Source organism: Pan troglodytes, chromosome 6, assembly GCF_028858775.2.
Source record: "Pan troglodytes isolate AG18354 chromosome 6, NHGRI_mPanTro3-v2.0_pri, whole genome shotgun sequence".
Lineage (NCBI taxonomy): Eukaryota > Metazoa > Chordata > Mammalia > Primates > Hominidae > Pan > Pan troglodytes.
Window position 1 is genome coordinate 108,747,425 of NC_072404.2, and position 20,311 is coordinate 108,767,735.

The 20,311-nt window shown below is 47.7% G+C and overlaps 1 protein-coding gene across 1 annotated transcript in view; it reads left to right on the forward strand.

Moving 5' to 3' along the window:
- ARPC1A (actin related protein 2/3 complex subunit 1A) overlaps nucleotides 1–19,067 on the forward strand; it is a 40,692-nt gene extending 21,625 nt beyond the window's left edge. The window contains exons 5-10 of the mRNA XM_003318629.6: nucleotides 1,842–1,949; nucleotides 6,851–7,063; nucleotides 11,127–11,202; nucleotides 12,353–12,546; nucleotides 16,353–16,443; nucleotides 18,695–19,067. Of these exons, the coding sequence (XP_003318677.1) occupies nucleotides 1,842–1,949; nucleotides 6,851–7,063; nucleotides 11,127–11,202; nucleotides 12,353–12,546; nucleotides 16,353–16,443; nucleotides 18,695–18,733 (721 nt within the window). The 3' untranslated portion in view covers nucleotides 18,734–19,067. The remainder of the gene's footprint in view (nucleotides 1–1,841; nucleotides 1,950–6,850; nucleotides 7,064–11,126; nucleotides 11,203–12,352; nucleotides 12,547–16,352; nucleotides 16,444–18,694) is intronic.
- The last annotated feature ends 1,244 nt before the right edge of the window (nucleotides 19,068–20,311 follow it).

Below are 20,311 nucleotides of genomic sequence, written 5' to 3' on the forward strand. Positions count from 1 at the left end.
TACTGTCTTTTTCTCCTTTTTTAGAGACTTTGTGGGGGATTTTGGTTTTTTATTTTATTTTATTTTATTTTTTTTTGAGACAGGGTTTCTCTCTGTCACCCAGTCTGGAGTACAGTGGTACAAACACGGCTCACTGCAGTCTCCAACTCCTGGGATCCAGCAGTCTTGCCACTTCAGCCTCCCAAGTAGTTGGGACTACAGGTTTGCACCACCACACCTGGCTAATTTTTTGATTACTTGTGGAGACAGGTTCTCACTTTTCTTGCCCAGGCTGATCTCAAATTCCTGTACTCAAGCAGTCCTTCTGCTTTGGTCTCCCAAAGTGCTGGGAGTATAGTTGCAAGCCTCTGCACCTGGCTGTCTTTTTCAGAATGAACTTCTTCAGACAGGATACTAAGAAAGTGATTCTGTAGCCAGGCGTGGTGGCTCATGCCTGTAATCCTAGCACTTTGGGAGGCTAAGGCAGGCAGATCACCTAAGACCAGGAGTTTGAGACCAGCCTGGCCAACACGGTGAAAGCTTATCTCCTCTAAAATTACAAAAATTAGCCGGGCGTGGTGGCGTGAGCCTATAATCCCAGCTATCGGGAGGCTGAGGCACAAGAATTGCTTGAACACAGGAGGCGGAGGTTGCAGTGAGCTAAGATCTTGCCACTGCACTCTAGCCTGGGCGACAGAGTAAGACTCTGTCTCAAAAAAATAAAAAATAAATAAATAAAAGAAAGTGATTCTTGCTTGACCCCGGGAGGTGGAGGTTGCGGTGAGCTGAGATCGCACCATTGCACTCCAGCCTGGACAACAAGAGCGAAACTCCATCTCAAAAAAAAAAAAAAAAGAAAGAAAGTGATTCTATAGAAAGGTAATTTAGCATTGAAGGAAAGGCATTGGCTCAATATTTAGTCTCCCAACTGTTGAGCAACCAGACGTGATTGGTTTTTAAACAGCAGTTTGGGGGCAGAAATGAATTAGTTAAGCCAAAATACTGACTGGTCCTAGACATAAATCATCTTTTTTGGATGGTGCTAGCGAATTAGAGGCTAATCCCCAACATGAGGTTCTTCTAATTTCTTGGTTGTGATTTTTCAGTGAAAGAAATTAAAAAGAATTTGCAGATTCGTGGAGACTTGGGAAGGATATTAAGCTGTCTTACAACCCCAAATTCACCAAAAATTCAGCAAATCACTGAATATTCATAATAAAAATTGAAGTATTTTCAAACTTCAGTTTTTATCTCAGAGGTTAACGTCATATGTAATCCGAAATCTCACGAAAATGTAACTGAGTTAATCAATATCTATGCTTACTAATGAGGACTGCTGAAAACCAGCTGTTGTGCTGAGAAAATCAGGGCCAGGAGTGGAGAAGGGCCTGTTCATGGTTCTTTTCCTTTCTGTCCTTTAGCAATGCACCTTGTCAGCTGGGCGTAGTGGCTCATGCCTGTAATCCCAGCACTTTGGGAGGCTGAGGCCGGTAGATCACTTGAGCCCCAGAGTTTGAGACCAGCCTGGGCAACATGGAGAAATCTCATCTCTACAAAAAATACAAAAATTAGCCAGTCTCAGATCATAACCTGGTCTCAAAAAACCTTGTCTCTGGCAGAAGGCCTGGTGACCGACAGAAGAACGTCGAATGCTCTGTTACTTTTCTATAGAATCTTTTTTTATAGAAACCTATCTGAAAAAGTTTATTCTGAAAAAAATAATATTCTGAATTGTTTTATAATTTTTTTTTAAATTAAGGAAAAGTGTGGCATACTAAGGTATTTTCACCTGACATACATTTGTAGGTCATTTGGGGATGCTGGTTGAGTGGATAAACTGAAACAGTTTTCCCCTCTCATAGGTGGGTGAGCAAGCACATTAAAAAGCCGATTCGCTCCACAGTCCTCAGCTTGGATTGGCATCCCAACAACGTTTTGCTGGCAGCAGGATCATGTGACTTCAAATGCAGGTGGGAACCAGTGAGAACTGATAAACTTGAGCCGTGCATTCTTCATCCTTCAACAAATAATTTTAGGTTCTCTTTCTTTGTTTTTTGTTTTGTTGTGGTTGTTGTTGTTTTGAGACAGGGTCTCACTCTCACCCAGGCTGGAGTGCAGTGGCACCATCATAGCTCACTGCAGCCTCCAATTCCTGGGCTCAAGCGATCCTCCAGCCTCAGCCTCCAGAGTAGTTGGGACTACAGGCATATGCCACCACACCTGGCTAATTTTTTAAAAATTGTCTTTATTCTTTGTAGAGACGAGGTCTTGCTACATTGCCCAGGTTGGTCTTGAACTCCTGGCCTCAAGTGATCCTCCCTCCTTGGCCTCCTGAAGTGCTGGGATTACAGGCATGAGCCAGTGTGCCTGGCCTGTAAGTTTCCTTTTCTTAGCAAGGTACTGCGCTAGGCACTGTGAAGGACTCAAAAATGAGGCCTGGTGCTGTGGCTCACACCTGTAATCCCAGCACTTTGGGAGGCTGAGGTGGGCGGATCACCTGAGGTCGGAAGTTCAAGACCAACTTGGCCAACATGGTGAAACCCCGTGTCTACTAAAAATACAAAAGAGGCCGGGCGCAGTAGCTCACGCCTGTAATCCCAGCACTTTGGGAGGCTGAGGTGGGCGGATCACAAGGTCAGGAGATCGAGACCATCCTGGCTAACACAGTGAAACCCCGTCTCTACTAAAAAATACAAAAAATTAGCCGGGCGTGGTGGCGGGTGCCTGTAGTCCCAGCTACTCGGGAGGCTGAGGCAGGAGAATGGTGTGAACTCGGGAGGCGGAGCTTGCAGTGGGCCGAGATTGCACCACTGCACTCCAGCCTGGGCGACAGAGCGAGACTCTGTCTCAAAATAAATAAATAAATAAAAGTTAGCCTGGTGTGGTCACAAATGCCTGTAATCCCAGCTACTTGGGAGGCTAGGGCATGAGAATCATTTGAACCGGGGAGGTGGAGGTTGCAGTGAGCTGAAATCACACCACTGCACTCCAGCCTGGGCGACAGAGTAAGACTCCATCTCAAAAAACAAACAAAAACAAAACAAAAAAATGGAAGCAGTTTGTGATCCAGAAAAGGAGCTCAAGCATGGTGATTAAAAGAACAAGTTCATAAGTCACTGAGGTAAAAAGAAATCCACTTGGAAGTGGGGTAGGAGGGAGAGGCAAGGGTGGGGCCAGCGAAGATTTCCTTAAGTGTAAGAATATCTATGGTTTAGAGGGGAGGATTAGCATGTACTCTCTCTGTCTCTGTCTCTTTCTTACCATCTCTTTCTGTGTCTCCCTTTCTCCCTGTCTTTCTTGACAACAGTATTTTTCTCATTTCATATTCCAGGCAGCAGTCTCTGCAAATTCCAAAGTGAAACAATTAATAAAACATAGCTAAACAGTGCGCTGCTAAGCTGTTATTGTGCTGTTCTTTCAGTTAAAGCTTTTTATTTTGTCATTAGCTTGAAGCTAGAAGAAATGCAGCCACTTTGCTAAGAACTTTAAGGATCATACCATGGAATTCCATGTAATTGCTTTTTAAAGTTGTTCTTTCTCAAGAATATGCTTTTTTCCCTTTAGCTGAAAGGAAAGCAAAGCAAATAAATGTTGCTTTGTGTTGACTATATGGTAGGTTGGGAGATGAGGTGCACTTTTTTTTTTTTGAGACAAGGTCTTGCTCTGTCACCCAGGCTGGAGTGTGGTGGTGCGATCATAGCTCCCTGCAGCTTCAACCTCCCGGACTCAAGCAATCCTCCCACCTCAGTCTCCTGAGTAGCTGGGACCACAGGCATGAGCCACCATGCCTGGCTGATTTTGTTTATTTTTTGTAGAGATGGGGTCTCACTATGTTGCCCAGGCTGGTCTCAAACTCCTGGGCTCAAAGAATCCTTCTGCCTTGGCCTCCCAAAGTGCTGGGCTTACAGGGATGGGCCACTACACTCAGCTGGGATACACTTTCTTCAGTAACTGTGGAGAATTCCCAGAAAACCAGGCTAGTGGTTTATATCCAGGAATACTCAAAGCTTAAAAAAAAGAGAGAGAGAGATGTGTTTGAGTTTGGCGGAGAGGATGGAGGTCATGGGAGTGTCAAGGCACTTTATATTCTGGACCTGTGTTACTTGTGATTTCTTAACCAGAGTCATTGGAAAATAGAACTAGGTGGCACTAACCCACACCACCTGGATTCTTTGATGGTTGTGAAGATAGGTTGCAGTTATTTTGTTAATATTAATTTCCCCTAGTTTCTCTGTCACAAAAGCTGGAGTGCAGTGGTGTGATCTTGGCTCACTGCAACCTCTGCCTCCCAGGTTCAAATGATTCTCATGCCTCAGCCTCCCAAGCAGCTGGGATTGCAGGCGTACACCACCATGCCTGGCTAATTTTTTTTTTGTATTTTAGTAGAGACAGGGTTTCACCATATTGGCCAGGCTGGTCTCGAACTCCTGGCCTCGAGCTATCCACCTGCCTCGGCCTCCCAAAGTGCTGGGGTTACAGGCATGAGCCACTGCGCCTGGCCCAGTCCTGTGGGTATGGGTCTGTCCCATTTGTGTTCCTGAGTTGGTGGCTGAGAGCCACTGGTTCTTTCTTGGCCTTCTAAGACTAAAGCAGCCGCTGTCATGATGCAGATTTAAAGCACAGTGTTTCTACTGTCTCGTCATATAACCTCACGTAACTCACAGTCCTCTGCCAGGCATCTTCCAGAGCCTCTGTACTGCCATTGTCATTTGGGGTGGTAGGGGGGATACCTCGGTTCTTTTAGGGAGCCTTTAGGTTCAGCAGTTTTTTGGAGAGAAGAAGGTGTACAAAGTAGAAATCACATTGGAGGGCGAAAGGGCCCTAAAGGGTAGATTTCCAGCCGTTCCCCTTTGCCCTTAACTCTGGGCCAGAACATCCTCAAACACAGCTGTGTGGAATTAGATAAAAGAGTGAGTTAGTGGAAACGGGCGACACCACCTATAAAGGACCCACCTCCATCTTAAGCTATTCCTGCCACAGAGACTGGACAGTGGGCCTGAGGGTCCAGGGAGCCTGCCCACCCCTTGTCACTGGCCTCCCTTGGCTTTCTCTTGGGGTATGTCTTTAAAAGGGTCAACACCATTAGTTTGTTGCAGGGTGGCAAATAGTTTCTGCTCTCCCACCGTTGACTGTGCAGGCTTCCTGGAGTACTGTGTTGAGAGTGATGGTAAGGTAGACAGGAAAGAATGCTGTGGCCATTTAGCAAGGTCTCGTGGGCAAGGGAGGGATGGGACAGCAAGATCTCCGCAGAATGTGCAGTCCATGAGGACAGGTCTTTTGTGATCACTACTTCAGAACCTGGCACCCACAGCCTGACACACAGTAGGTGCTTTGATAGTATCTAGAGTATGGATTAGCTAGGCGCAGTGGCACACATCTGTAATCCCAGCACTTTGGGAGGCTGAGGCAGGAGTATTACCTGATCCCAGGAGTTCGAGACCAGCCTGGGCAACACAGCAAGACCCCATCTCTACAAAAAATTTTAAAATATTAGCTGGGCATAATACGAACTTGTAGTCCCAGCTACTCGAGAGGCTGAGGCAGGAGGATCACTTGAGCCCAGAAGTTGGCTGCAGTGAGCTTTGATCACACCACTACACTCCATCCCGGGCAACAGAGCCAGACCCCCGTCTCTTAAAAAAAAAAAAAAAGTTGGGGGGGGGGATCAGGTGTGGTGGCTCATGCCTGTAATCCCAGCACTTTGGGAGGCCAAGGCAGGTGGATCACCTGAGGTCAGGAGTTCAAGACCAGCCTGGTCAACATGGTGAAACCCCATCTCTACTAAAAATACAAAATTAGCCAGGCATGGTGGCACATGCCTGTAATCCCAGCTACTTGGGAGGCTGAGGCAGGAGAATCTCTTGAACCCAGGAGGCGGAGGTTGTGGTGAGCCAGGATCATGCCATTGCACTCCAGCCTGGGCAACAAGAGCAAGACTCTGTCCCCCAAAAATATATATATATACTAGAATATGGATTTGCCAAACTTGTGTTGGCCTGTAGATAGCTCTAACAATAATTCTGTTACTTGAGAGGTTTGAATATCTGGACTTACCTATCATGATTTATTATTTTAGTTTAGTTTAGTTTATGTTATGTTATGTTATGTTATGTTATGTTATGTTATGTTATTTTAGAGACGGTGTCTCGCTCTGTTGCCCAGCTTGGAGTGCAGTGGCGCAATCTCGGCTCACTGCAAGCTGTGCCTCCTGGGTTCACGCCATTCTCTTGCCTCAGCCTCCCGAGTAGCTGGGACTACAGGCGCCTGCCACCACACCCGGCTAATTTTTTGTATTTTTCGTAGAGATGGGGTTTCACCGTATTAGCCAGGATGGTCTCGATCTCCTGACCTCATGATCCTCCCGCCTTGGCCTCCCAAAGTGCTGGGATTACAGGCATGAGCCACCGCACCCAGCCTTATTTATTTATTTATTTATTTATTTATTTATTTATTTATTTAGAAGGAGTTTCTCTCTTGTTGCCCAGGCTGGAGTGCAGTGGCGTGATCTCGGCTCACTGCAACCTCCACCTCCTGGGTTTACGCGATTCTCCTGACTCAGCCTCCTGAGTAGTTGGGATTACAGGCATGCGCCACCACGCTTGGCTAATTTTGTGTATTTTTAGTAGAGACGGGGTTTCTCCATGTTGGTCAGGCTGGTCTCGAACTCCCGACCTCAGGTGATCCACCCACCTAGGCCTCCCAAAGTGCTAGGATTACAGGCTTGAGCCACCGTGCCCAGCTCATGTTTTATTTTTTTTTAATGAGTCAACCTCTTTGCATTCTGAGATTCCTTGTGGCAGCTGCCTATGGCCTGTTTCTATATACATATATTTTCATTTGCTTTTTCCTTTTCTCTCTGCCCTTTAAACAGAGTGTTTTCTGCCTACATTAAAGAAGTGGATGAAAAGCCAGCCAGCACGCCCTGGGGCAGCAAGATGCCTTTTGGGCAGCTGATGTCAGAGTTTGGTGGCAGTGGCACTGGTGGCTGGGTCCACGGGGTGAGCTTCTCTGCCAGTGGGAGCCGCCTGGCCTGGGTCAGCCACGACAGCACCGTGTCTGTTGCTGATGCCTCAAAAAGTGTGCAGTGAGTATTTGCCTTTCATTTGGAAGGTGGGGAACAAGGGGTGGGATCTCTCACCAGCTGAACCAGGACTGCCCTTCCTGGGGTGTTAGCACAGGGCACAAACATAAAAACCTTAATCAGGCCAGGCGTGGTGGCTGACGCCTGTAATCCCAGCACTTTGGAAGGCCGAGGTGGGTGGATCACAAGGTCAGCAGTTCAAGACCAGCCTGGCCAAGATGGTGAAACCCTGTCTCTACTAAAAATAAAAAAAATTAGCCTGGTGTGGTGGTAGGCGCCTGTACTCCCAGCTACTCGGAAGGCTGAGGCAGAGAATTGCTTGAACCTGGGAGGCAGAGGTTGTAGTGAGCCAAGATCATGCCACTGTACTCCAGCCTGGGCGACAGAGTAAGACTCCGTCTCAAAAAAAAAAAAAAAAAAAAAAAAAAAAAAAAAAAAACACCTCTATGAAAACTGCAGGCAGGCAGGCCTCAGTGGCTCACGCCTATAATCCTAGCACTTTGAGAGGCTGTGGGCAGATCACCTGAGGTCAAGAGTTCAAGACCAGCCTGGCCAACATGGTGAAACCCCGTCTCTACTAAAAACACAAAAATTAGCCTTGCTGGGCACAGTGGCTCACACCTGTAATCCCAGTACTTTGGTAGGCCATGGGTGGATCACCTGAGGTCAGGAGTTCAAGGCCAGCCTGGCCAACATGGTGAAACCCTGTCTCTACTAAAAATACAAAAATTAGCCGCAGTGGCTCACACCTGTAATCCCAGCACTTTGGGAGGCTGAGGCGGGCGGATCACCTCAGGTAAGGAGTTCGAGACCAGCATGGCCAACATGGAGAAACCCCGCCTCTACTAAAAGTATAAAAATTAGCCAGGTGTGGTGGCATGCACCTGTAATCCCAGCTACTCAGGAGGCTGAGGCAGGAGAATTGCTTGAACCCAGCAGGCGGAGGTTGCAATGAGCCAAGATCGCACCACTGCACTCCAGCCTGGGCAACAAGAGCAAAACTATGTCTCAAAAAAAAAAACTGCAAGTCAGCTTTTACCGTGACAGGCACAGACACAAATTCTCTGCTTGGAAAATTTTAAAGACCTAGGTCTTCCAGAAATACTTCTTAATGGAAGTACTGATAATGATTCCTTTCAAGAACCCTCCTGGTTGGCTACTGATAAGGGTCACTTAAAAAGGGCCAGTTTAAGCTGGGCACAGTGGCTCACACCTATAATCCCAGCACTTTGGGAGGCCAAGGTGGGTGGATCACTTGAGGTCAGGAGTTCGAGAGCAGCCTGGCCAACATGGTGAAACCCTGTCTCTACAAAAATACAAAAATTAGCCCAGCATGGTGGCGAGTGCCTATAGTCCCAGCTACTCGGGAGGCTGAGGAAGGAGAATCACTTGAACCCAGGAGGTGAAGGTTGCAGTGAACCAAGATCATGCCATTGCACTCCAGCCTGGGCAACAGAGCAAGACTCCATCTCAAAAAAAAAAAGGCTAGTTTAGTCTGTTACTCTGAATTCCTTACAAAATGTAAGTGCCATTCACCGGCCTTAAATTAAATAGGAGATATATTCTTACTGGGGGAAGTCAGCGAATGATGACTTCATTAATTTGAGCCTTCCATTCAGTAAGGCTTAAAAAGCATTGATGCCACTTCTCTGCTGTGGCTGGAAGGACTCGAATTACGGTGGCTTCTTTGTGAGTGGCGTGTCTGTTCAGCCATAAAGTACTTGGCCAGACATCAGAGTTCATTTTGTTCAGTATATGTTGGAGGAAGAGAGAAGATTGGAATCCTTCTTCTTTTATAAATCTTTGTTCTTCCCTGGTGTTCCTTTTCCATTGATAGCTAAAGGGAACTCACCATTAAAGGTTTTGTGATGGACATGGCCACTTGGGTATCAAAAATCAATCACACTGGGTGACCTTTACTCCCTGTCAGGTCAGTAAGAGTCACCCAGTGTAAACAGCATGATATTTCAGACATGATATGTTTTTCCTAACAGGATTAAATGTGCATTTTTAGCTAGTTTTACATATTTTTTTAAAGATTATCCCCTCAGGCCAAGTGCAGTGGCTCACGCCTGTAATCCCAGCACTTTGGGAGGCCGAGGCGGGTGGATCACCTCAGGTAAGGAGTTCGAGACCAGCATGGCCAACATGGAGAAACCCCGCCTCTACTAAAAGTATAAAAATTAGCCAGGTGTGGTGGCATGCACCTGTAATCCCAGCTACTCAGGAGGCTGAGGCAGGAGAATTGCTTGAACCCAGCAGGCGGAGGTTGCAATGAGCCAAGATCGCACCACTGCACTCCAGCCTGGGCAACAAGAGGAAGACTCTATCTCAAAAAAAAAACAAAAGACTGGGCACAGTGGCTCACACCTGTAATCCCAGCACTTTGGGAGGCCGAGGCGGGCGGATCACAAGGTCAGGAGATCGAGACCATCCTGGCTAACACGGTGAAACCCTGTCTCTACAAAAAATACAAAAATTAGCCGGGCGTGGTGGCGGGCGCCTGTAGTCCCAGCTACTCGGGAGGCTGAGGCAGGAGAATGGCGTGAACCCGGGAGGCAAAGCTTGCAGTTAGCCGAGATTGCGCCACTGCACTCTAGGCTGGGCGACAGAGCGAGACTCCATCTCAAAAAAAAAAAGAAAAAAAGAAAGATTGTCCCTTCCATTATAAAATGTAGTCTTTCAGAAGATTTCCCTACATAAACAGGCACTTATATATCTTTTCATTTTTAACAGAAATAAGATTATTTTATACATTTTTGTATACATTTGGTAATTTGCCTTTTAATACTTGATAATACTTTTGTATTTTGATGCCAGTGTTACTTGATTTTTATATGGTTTATTGTGACACAGTAAGTTCTTAGCATACGCTTATTACAAGTCCCTGTCTACCCTCGTACTGACTTCTTTCCCTTTTCCAGTCCTGCAAGTCAGATTACATGCTCCACCTTTCCACTCCTCCAACATAAATATCTCATGTAGTAAAAGTCAGGTATACCGCACTAAGGGCTTAAGATGACACATTAGTTCTTCAATTCAATGCCAACTTTATGAAGGGTGTTCTGAGACATATACAGTTAGCTTTTTTTTATTTTTTAATTTAGAGAGACACTCTCTGTTGCCCAGGCTGGAACTCCTGAGCTCAAGTTCTCCTCCCACCTCAGCCTCTCAAGCAGCTGGAGCCACAGACGTGCATCACCACTCTAGGCTAATTTTTTTTTTTTTTAATTTTTCGTAGAGACTGGGTCTCACTATGTTGTCCAGGCTGATCTCAAACTCCTGCCTCCAGCAATCCTTCCGCCTCAGCCCCTCAAAGTGCTGAGATTACAGGTGTGAGCCACCATGCCCAGCCACAGTCAGCTTTTGAATGCATCGTTTCTTGCATGAAGTGAAGTGCTCCTAACTCATCAGCCAGTGTGTCTGCCTGCCATATCTGTGTAATCTCTTTGCCACCTTCAAGAGCAAATAACTACATGCACACACATGTCCCTGCAGGCACACATACACACACATGGCCCATTCGAGTGTGAGCTCCTGGCTAAGACCGTTTGGTTCATCTTGGTAGCTCTAGTTCCTAACACAGTGCCTGGCCGTCAGCACAGATCTGTGTGGTCACAGCCCTCTCGGAGCTCCGGTGAGCACAGGCAAGGAGAAGGTCCTAGCACAGGTGTCTGCTGCCAAGTCATAGTAACAGGAAGAGCTCTAGGAGCTAAGAGCAGGGAGAAGCCACTTTAGGCGGAAGTGGCCCAGGAAAGTGGACCGTGGGATCATGGGGGTGATCCCTTTAGAGCTGTGCTGGGGGTGGAAGGGCGTGATGCAACGACTGGGCTTTGGGAACCAGTTTGTCATCAGTGGGCGGGGCCTCAGAAGCAGGCAGAGCCGGAACCCAGGGCCGCCCCTGTCTTGAGAGGCCTGCAAGTTGAGGTCAGGGGCTCCTTTTCAACATAAGTGCCCATTGATACTGCAGAAGCCCCTGTGAGAATGGGTCCTTTGTGATCATCTGTGTCTGTAAAGAAGCTAATAGTCTGTTGCATCTTGGGATAACACATGTTCTTGTGTTCAGGGTCTCGACTCTGAAGACAGAGTTCCTGCCGCTCCTGAGTGTGTCATTTGTCTCAGAGAACAGCGTCGTGGCTGCTGTGAGTATTTTTCTTCATTCTCCCTCGGGGTGCACTGTATGTGATGCTCAGACAGGGAACAATGTGTGCTCTGTCACCCTAGCACAAAGCAGAACAGTTTTTTAGAAGAAACAGAGCTCGCTTTTTTTTTTTTTTTTTTTTTTTTTGAGATGGAGTTTTGCTCTTGTTGCCCAGGCTGGAGTGCAATGGGTGATCTTGACTCACCGCAACCTCTGCCTCCCGGGTTCAAGCGATTCTCCCGCCTCAGCCTCCCGAGGAAATGGGAATATAGGCATGTGCCACCATACCTGGCTAATTTTGTATTTTTAGAAGAGACGGGGTTTCTCCATGTTGGTCAGGCCGGTCTCGAACTCCCATCCTCAGGTGATCCACCCATCTTGGCCTCCCAAAGTGCGGGCATGAGCCACCGTGCCCGGCCTCAGAGCTCACTTTTTTTTTTGGAGACTGTCTTGCTCTGTTGCCCAGGCTGGAGGGCAGTGGCGCAGTTTTGGCTCACTGCAAGCTCCGCCTCCCGGGTTCACGCCATTCTCCTGCCTCAGCGTCCTGAGTAGCTGGGACTACAGGCGCCCGCCACCTCGCCGGGCTAATTTTTATTATTTTTTGTAGAGATGGGGTTTCACCATGTTAGCCAGGATGGTCTCAATCTCCTGACCTCATGATCCGCCCACCTTGGCCTCCTAAAGTGCTGGGATTACAGGTGTGAGCCACCGTGCCCGGCCGTGAGCCACTGTGCCTGGCCGCTCACTTTTAAGAGTAAGAGGGGGGTGGGGCACGATGGCTCACGCCTGTAGTCCCAGCACTTTGGGATGCCAAGGCGGGTGGTTCACTTGAGGTCAGGAGTTCAAGACCAGCCTGGCCAACATGGTGAAACCCCGTCTCTACTAAAAACACAAAAATTAGCCAGGCATGGTGGCAGACGCCTGTAATCCCAGCTACTTGGGAGGCCGAGGCAGGAGAATTACTTGAACCCGGGAAGCAGAGGTTGCGGTGACCTGAGATTGTGCCACTGCACTCTAGCCAGGGCAACAGAGCAAGACTCGGTCTCAAAAAAAAAAAAAAGAGTAAGAGAGGCCTGTCGTGGTGAACACTCTGCCAAGGAGGTGGGCGGTGGGCAGTGCATCCTCCAGGGACTGACTGAGTCTTGTTTCAGGGCCATGACTGCTGCCCAATGCTCTTTAACTACGATGACCGCGGCTGCCTGACCTTCGTCTCCAAGTTAGACATTCCAAAACAGAGCATCCAACGCAACATGTCTGCCATGGAACGCTTCCGCAACATGGACAAGAGAGCCACAACTGAGGACCGCAACACGGCCTTGGAGACGCTGCACCAGAATAGCATCACGTAGGTGCCGTCTGTAGAGAGGTGGTCAGGTGACAAGGTGCCTTCCTGCCCCACGCTGTTTCCTTACTGGGTTCCTACAAAAGCTCTATGCCCCTCAGGCCCAGACATTCTTTCAGGGACAAGTGCAGCAAGAAGTCTGTATCTTCCCGACCGCCAGGCTCTCATTTCCAGCTCATGGTAGGGAGGGAGTCGCCACCACCTGGTCATTCTGTCCTTCAAGGTGCAGATTACAAGGCAGCAGCCAGCAGGAGCAGTGCAGACCTTGTTGCAATCTGAGGTGGTGGGGCCTCAGGGCAGCTGCTTCCTAGGGTACCCTTTCTCAGCTACTCGAGAACAAAAGGAGACATTCCTGAATGCTGCGTTCCCACAGTAGTGCACACATAACAGAAAGCGAAGTTACAGCCTGTTGGAAAAGGTAACTGTAGCTGTCATTTCAAGTAATGGATACAAATAAGAAGATTATTTAATTAAAGGAACAGAATTTCTTATCATCATGATGACAAAGCTGAGGAGTGTCTCGACTGGGTTTTCATCAGGTATATGCAATTATGTAAGACAACAGAATTGTGTTTTGTCCAGAAAGTTTAATTTTTTTTTTTTTTTTGAGACAGAGTCTCGCTCTGTTGCCCAGGCTGGAGTGCAATGCCACAATCTCGGCTCACTGCAACCTCTGCCTCCCGGGTTCAAGCAATTCTCCTGCCTCAGCTTCCCAAGAAGCTGGGATTACAGGTGTGTGCCACCACACCTGGCTAATTTTTTGTATTTTTAGTAGAGACGGAGTTTCACCCTGTTGGCCATCCTGGTTTCAAACTGCTGACCTCAGGTGATCCAACCACCTCAGCCTCCCAAATTGCTGGAATTACAGGCGTAAGCTACCGTGCCTGGCCTGAAAGTTTGATTTTTAAGGTCTAGAGGAGAGGCTGGGCATGATGGCTTACACCTTTAATCCCAGCACTTTGGGAGGCTGAGGCAGGCAGATCACTTGAGGTCAGGAGTTCGAGACCAGCCTTGCCAACATGGCAAAACCCCATCTCTACTAAAAAATACAAAAATTAGCTTGGCGTGGTGGTACACACCTGTAATCCCAGCTACTCGGCAGGCTGAGGCAGGAGAATTGCTTGAACCGGGCAGGTGGAGGTTGCAGTGAGCCAAGATTGAGCCACTGCACTCCCGCCTGGGTGACAGAGTGAGACTCCGTCTCAAAAAAAAAAAAAAAAAAAAAAAAAAAGGCACCTGGAGGAGAAATATATGCTTGATATTCTAAATTACTGTGTTCAGAGTTGGGTCCCATGGGATTTTCCCTTACTGAGAAGCCTTTTATGTTTAGAATCTTATTGTGGTATTGATGGTGGGAGAAGTAACGGAAACCTCTAGACTTCCTGTTTGAGAGAATTACAATGAAATGCAGGTTGTGCTTCATCTTCAGCGGAGAAGGGGCAGCTCTATGTAAAATAGGCTGCAAATGCTGTATTGAAAAATGAGAACCAGAGACCTGGCACCATGGCTCACACCTGTAATGCTAGCATTTTGGGAAGCCAAGGCAGGAGGATCACTTGAGGCCAGCAGTTCAATACCATCCTGGGCAACACAGCAAGACCCCATCTCTACAAAAAAATTTTTAAGTTAGCTGGCTGTGTTGGCACGCACCTGTAGTCCCAGCTACTTGGGAGGAGTGAGCTGTGATTGTGCCACTATACTTCAGCCTGGGCTACATTGTGAGATCCTATCTCAAAAAAAAAAAAAAAAAAGAACCTGAAGGCATAGCAAAACTTACCTTTTCTCCACATTCTTCAGGTTTCTCCTTCTATAGCAAAACTCACCTTTTCTCCATTCTTTAGGTTTCTCTGTCTTGAATGACTCCGAGTTACTTCTTGTGAGTTTCTCTTACGTTTCTATACAGACCAAGTGTTAAGGAAAGAAAAAGCTCTCATTGCCTCTCTGACACTTCTAGATGAAAAATGAAAAGAACAAACCCTTGCTGATTAGTCTATTTTATTTGCAGAAATTAGGTGCTCTTTGCACTAGAACTGTGTCAGCTAACTTTTTCTGTAAAGGACCAGATAGTAAATATTTTAGACTCCTAGAGGCCATAGGTCTCTGTTGCAACTACTGAACTCTGGTTGTGGCAGGAAAGCAGGCACAGACGATGTAAACAGATGAGGTGGCTGTGTTCCCGTCAAACTTTATGGACACTCAAATTTGAATTTCATGTAATTTTCACTTCATGAAATAATAGTCTCCTTTTAATTTTTTTCCAGATGTAAAAGCCGGGTCGGGTGCAGAGGCCCACGCCTGTAATCCCAGCACTTTGGGAGGCTGGGGTGGGCGGATCACTTGAGGTCAGGTGGTCAAGACCAGCCTGACCAACATGGCAAAACCCCGTCTCTATTAAAAATACAAAAATTCGCCAGCCTGGTGGCAGGTGCTTGTAATCCCAGCTACTCGGGAGTCTGAGGCAGGAGAATCGCTTGAACCTGGGAGGTAGAGGTTGCAGTGAGCCGAGATCGCACCACTGCACTCCAGCCTGAGTGACAGAGTGAGACTCCATCTCAATAAATAAATAAATAAAATAAAAATGTAAAACCCCCCCCCTTTTTTTTTTTTTTTTTTTGAGATGGAGTCTCTGTCGCCCAGGCTGGAGTGCAGTGGCACGATCTTGGCTTACTGCAAGCTCCGCCTCCTGGGTTCACGCCCTTCTCCTGCCTCAGCCTCCCAAGTAGCTGGGACTACAGGCGCCCGCCACCATGCCTGGCTAATTTTTTTTTTTTTTTTTTTTTGTATCTTTTAGTAGAGACAGAGTTTCACTGTGTTAGTCAGGATGGTCTCAATCTCCTGACCTCGTGATCTGCCCACCTCGGCCTCCCAGAGTGCTGGGATTACAGGCGTGAGCCACTGCACCTGGCCTTTGTTTTTTTTTTTTTTTTTTTATTTAAGCTCACAGGCTGTACGGGAATAGGCAGTGTGTGCCATAGTTTGCCATCCCCTTCCCAGCGTCGGGGAAGAGGGGGGTAAGTTCTAGACATCTCAAAGGAGAAAGAAAAATATTGTCTGAGCAATGGATGATTGTCTTGAAAGCTTCCAGATAATTAGGCTAAGACAAGTTGTTTCATTTATCTGTTCCCCTGCTTGACTTGGTCGGAATCTAGTGGTGTGTCTGCTGCTAACATTTATGATGATTCACTTCAGACTCAAGGAGGGCTGTTGGCTTATCTGCACTGGCTGTCTTGGAGGCTGATTTGAGAGGTTTTGTTTGGAGCCATGGAATTCAGTCATGCTTCATCATGCCTCTGGTTTATTTAAAAACAAACAAAAATACTGTTTTCGCCATGGCTGTGGTCCTACCCACAACCTGCTCCCAGCATTTGAGTGCTGTGTGGGCTGGGTCATTCCTGCTTCCCCAGGTCACGCTAACCAAGGCAAGTTCTTAACTTCTCCCCTTGCCAGTTTTGTCTTTCCTGGACATCTGGTAATAATATGCTTTGGGGTATTTTCTGAGCCAGATTGTTGCAGCCTAATGTTCATGGATAAGTTCATAATCAGGAGTTAAAAGATAATTCATTTCCTGGCGGAGCGTGGTGGCTTATGCCTGTAATCCCAGCATTTTGGGAGACTGAAGCAGGAGGATCACTTGAGCCCAGGAGTTCAAGACCAGCTTGGGCAACATAATGAGACCCGCATCCCAGCTCTATTTAAAAAATAAAGAAGATAATTCATTTCCTTAAGCTGCCCTTACACTATTAGTCAGGAATATTTGTGTTCACTTCCACTACATACCTTATGATCTCTTTTGCTTTGCTTTTTTTCAGTCAAGTCTCTATTTATGAGGTGGACAAGCAAGATTGTCGCAAATTTTGCACTACTGGCATCGATGGAGCCATGACAATTTGGGATTTCAAGGTATTTTCTACCTAACAGAACAAATTTTGTTTGTGTTAAAACTTTTTTTTTTTTTAAGAGATAGGCTCCTTCTCTGTCACCCAGGCTGGAGTACAGTGGCACAATCATGGCTCACTGCAGCTACCAACTCCTTGCCTCCAGCAGCCCTCCCACCTCAGCCTCCCAAGCTGCTGGGACAGCAGGCATGCACCACCATGCTCCGTGAATATTTTTACAAAACTCTTATGAGAAGAATGTTTCTCATTTCTTGAAACAAAATGTTAAATCTAGTATACAGTTTAATGTCCTAATGTAAGACATTAAACTGGAAATCTCTCATTTTTTTTTCTTTCTTTTTGAGACGGAGTCTTGTTCTGTCGCCCAGGCTGCAGTGCAGTGGTGCAATATTGGCTCACTGCAACCTCCGCCTCCCGGGTTGGAGCGATTCTCCTGCCTCAGTCTCCCAAGTAGTTGGGATTACAGGAGCACACTACAACACCCGGCAATGTTTTGTATTTTTAGTACAGACGGGGTTTCACCATGTTGGCCAAGCTGGTCTTGAACTCCTGGCCTCATGTGATCTGCCCACCTTGGCCTCCCAAAGTGGTGGGATTACAGGCGTGAGCCACCATGCCAGCCTTGGAGATCTCTCTCTTTTTTTTTTTTTTTTTTTTTGAGACAGAGTTTCGCTCTTGTTGCCCAGGCTGGAGTGCAATGGCAGAATCTCGGCTCACCACAACCTCCGCCTCTGGGGTTCAAGCGATTCTCCTGCCTCAGCCTCCCAAGTAGCTGGGATTACAGGCATGTGCCACCACGCCCAGCTAATTTTGTGTTTTTAGTAGAGATGGGGTTTCTCCACGTTGGACATGCTGGTCTCGAACTCCCAACCTCAGGTGATCCACCCGCCTCAGCCTCCCCAAGTGCCAGGATTACAGGCGTGAGCCACTGCGCTCAGCCAGAGATCTCTTTAAAACCTAAAAGTCATCCGCAGAAGAACGGCACATTCTCAGTGAACTGGAATTTTTACTTCTAGATGTCCATTTATTCATTGAGGAAAAATGGAGTGCTGTTTTGGAAACAGGCCCTATTGGACACCAGCCCAGGTTTAACTATATAGATACATATTTATAGCTGACACTAATTAATTTAATAAACATTTAGTACATATCTCCTGGGTGCCATGCATGATGCTGAGCACTGAGAATATCCAATCTGAACAAGCCTGTCTGGTAGAAGAGAGAGGTGGATACGGGGGCTGGGTAGGGGATTCGGCAGAGCTCAGAAGAGAAGCCAGTGCCTCTGTTTTCACACAGAGGAATCTGGGGGGATGCGTGGACTGCAGGGAACAGGTTGCACCTGAGCGGCATCCTGAGCTGCGATGGGTTTTGGAGGGAGGGACTGTGAGTTGAGAAGGCACAGGCGAGCATCCTCAGCTGCAAGTGCAGCACACCCAGGGCAGCCCTGGGCTTCAGAGAGCGCACACTGCCTCTGAGGCGCTGCCCGTGGTGTGGTCCTCCGGAAGCACGGATGGAACTAGAAAAAAGAGCTCTAGGTAGCCAGGCGCAGTGGCTCATGCCTGTCTTCCCAGCACTTTGGGAGGCCGAGGTGGGAGAATCGCTTGAGGCCAGGAGTTTTGAGACCAGTTTGGGCAACATAGCGTGACCCCATCTCTATAAAAAAGCCAGGTGCAGCCAGGCGCACTGACCCACTCCTGTAATCCCAGCACTTTGGGAAGCTGAGGCTCGTTTCTCCTCACTGCTTTCCTGTCTTGAGCACAGGAGTTCGAGACCAGCCCGGGCAACACAGTGAGATCCTGTCTCTATTTAAAAATATACATATATATATTTTTAAAAACCAGGTGCAGTGACGCATGCCTTTAGTTCCAGCTACTTGAGAAGCTGAGGCAGGAGGATCACTCGAGCCCAGGAGTTGGAGGCTGCAGTGAGCTGTGGTCACACCACTGCACTCCAGCCTGGGGCAACAGAGCAAGACCCTATCTTTAAAAAAAAAAAAAAGAGTGAGGAGTGTGCCCAGAGCCTGTGTGTGGGGCAGTGGGGAAAAGGCACACCTGGCCTGGAGGAGCCAGCAGGGGGAGCCCCGGCCTGGAGTGTCTCTGCGGGGTGAGTCCTGGGAGATCCTGTTTCAGGTGGGGCAGGGCCAGGTTCAGGGTGGGGACAGGCAGAACCTTCCCTGAGGAAGAGGGAGTGGTGTCATACCTACCTCGGAGTGGACACTCCTCAGTGACATCAGTGCTCTTCCCACCTTTTCCAAGACCCTCGAGTCTTCCATCCAGGGCCTCCGGATAATGTGAAGCTGAGTGAGCCTCCACCATCCAGCATGACAAACTGTGGCCGACTGCAGCTGTGCCGTGGCACGATGGCGAGGAAGCCAGCCCCAAGGAAACACTGAAAACACATATCACGCCAATGCCGTGTGGTTTTGTTTGAATATAAAATTGGTGAAAGTGTTGGTTTTTTTAAGGCAGTAATTTTTTTTGTTTGTTTTTTTGCGATTTCATTCCATTCTTGACCAAAGCTTCTCTTTAAGTAGTTTATTATGGAAAATTGTCACACTAACTTAAAAGACAGGGTGAGGGAGATATGTAAATTGTCCACTAGAAAATTAAATAAAAGAACTGAATGTGGTTTTGGTTTTGTTTCTTTGTAGTATTTCAATTTTTAGTAGAAAAATATGAGCGAATTCTTCATTCGATTCGGTTTTTTTTAGGCAAAATCTTAGATCCTTGGTTTCTTAAATTGTACCATTCTATACAACCTTGAACCAAAAAGCACCATTTAGTGAGGGGTGAGAGAGAACCGTTTCTGAACATTGCAATACTTCTGCAAAGTAGGTTGTGTCGGTCTGTTTTGTGTTGCAATAAAGGAATACCTGAGGCTGGGTAATTTGTTTAAGAAAAAAGATTTATTTGGCACACGGTTCTGCCGGTTGGACAAGAAGCATGGTGCCTGCGTCTGCTTTTGGGGAAGCCTCAGGAAGGTTTTACTCATGGCGGAAGGCAAAGGGGAAGCAGGCGTGTCCCATGGCGGGAGAGGATGCAAGAGAGAGTGGGGAGGACCAGGCTCCTTGAAACAACCAGGTCATAGAGTGAGAACACACTCATTCCTGCCAGGGGGCACCAAGCCATTCATGAGGGATCCGCCCCATGACCCAAACACCGCCCACCAGGCCCCACCCCAACACTGAGGATCGCATTTCAACATGAGATTTGGAAGGGACACACAGCCAAGCCCTGTCAGAGGTACACCGTTCCCGTCTTGCATGTGAGCAACAGAGAAGCCCACCTCCACTGAGCAGCCAAGCCCGAATGGGAGCCTGCCCTGGGAGGCCCTGGGGCCCGGTGCCCACAGCACGGCAGCCCACTGTTAGCAGTGCACCTGCCAAGGGTACACTGTGGGGGGTGTGCAAGGGGGCGGGAAAGGGGAAAGTCAGCATCTTGGCTTAGAGATGATTGTGCCCACACTGAGCTACTTTCATCATGATGAGACGTGAAGTTTGACATTCCATGGCAGAGAATCTTAAGAGGTATAAGTATAAATGAAAAGCAAAATAAGTGAAGAGTAGCCGGAGCCTGGCCACATCCTTGATCTCATGGCTCCCTTCTAGAATGCTGGTAACAGTGCTTCCCAAGGCACATCATGATGTGCTCGAGAGAAGGTAATTTGGCCTTCTTGTGACTCATGGGAAGAGCCCTCACTCCAAGAGGGAATCCTACCTAGCATCAGGGGTGCTGGCCTCATGGCCCTGCCTGGTCCCTATAGTGTCGTCTCTGGGCCCCCAGTGGCAGGAGCTCCTTTGTGTACACGTTTGTATACATAGTGCATTGGCAAGGCTCTGTGAGGGTAGACAAAAACTGGCCATAAAGCAGGAA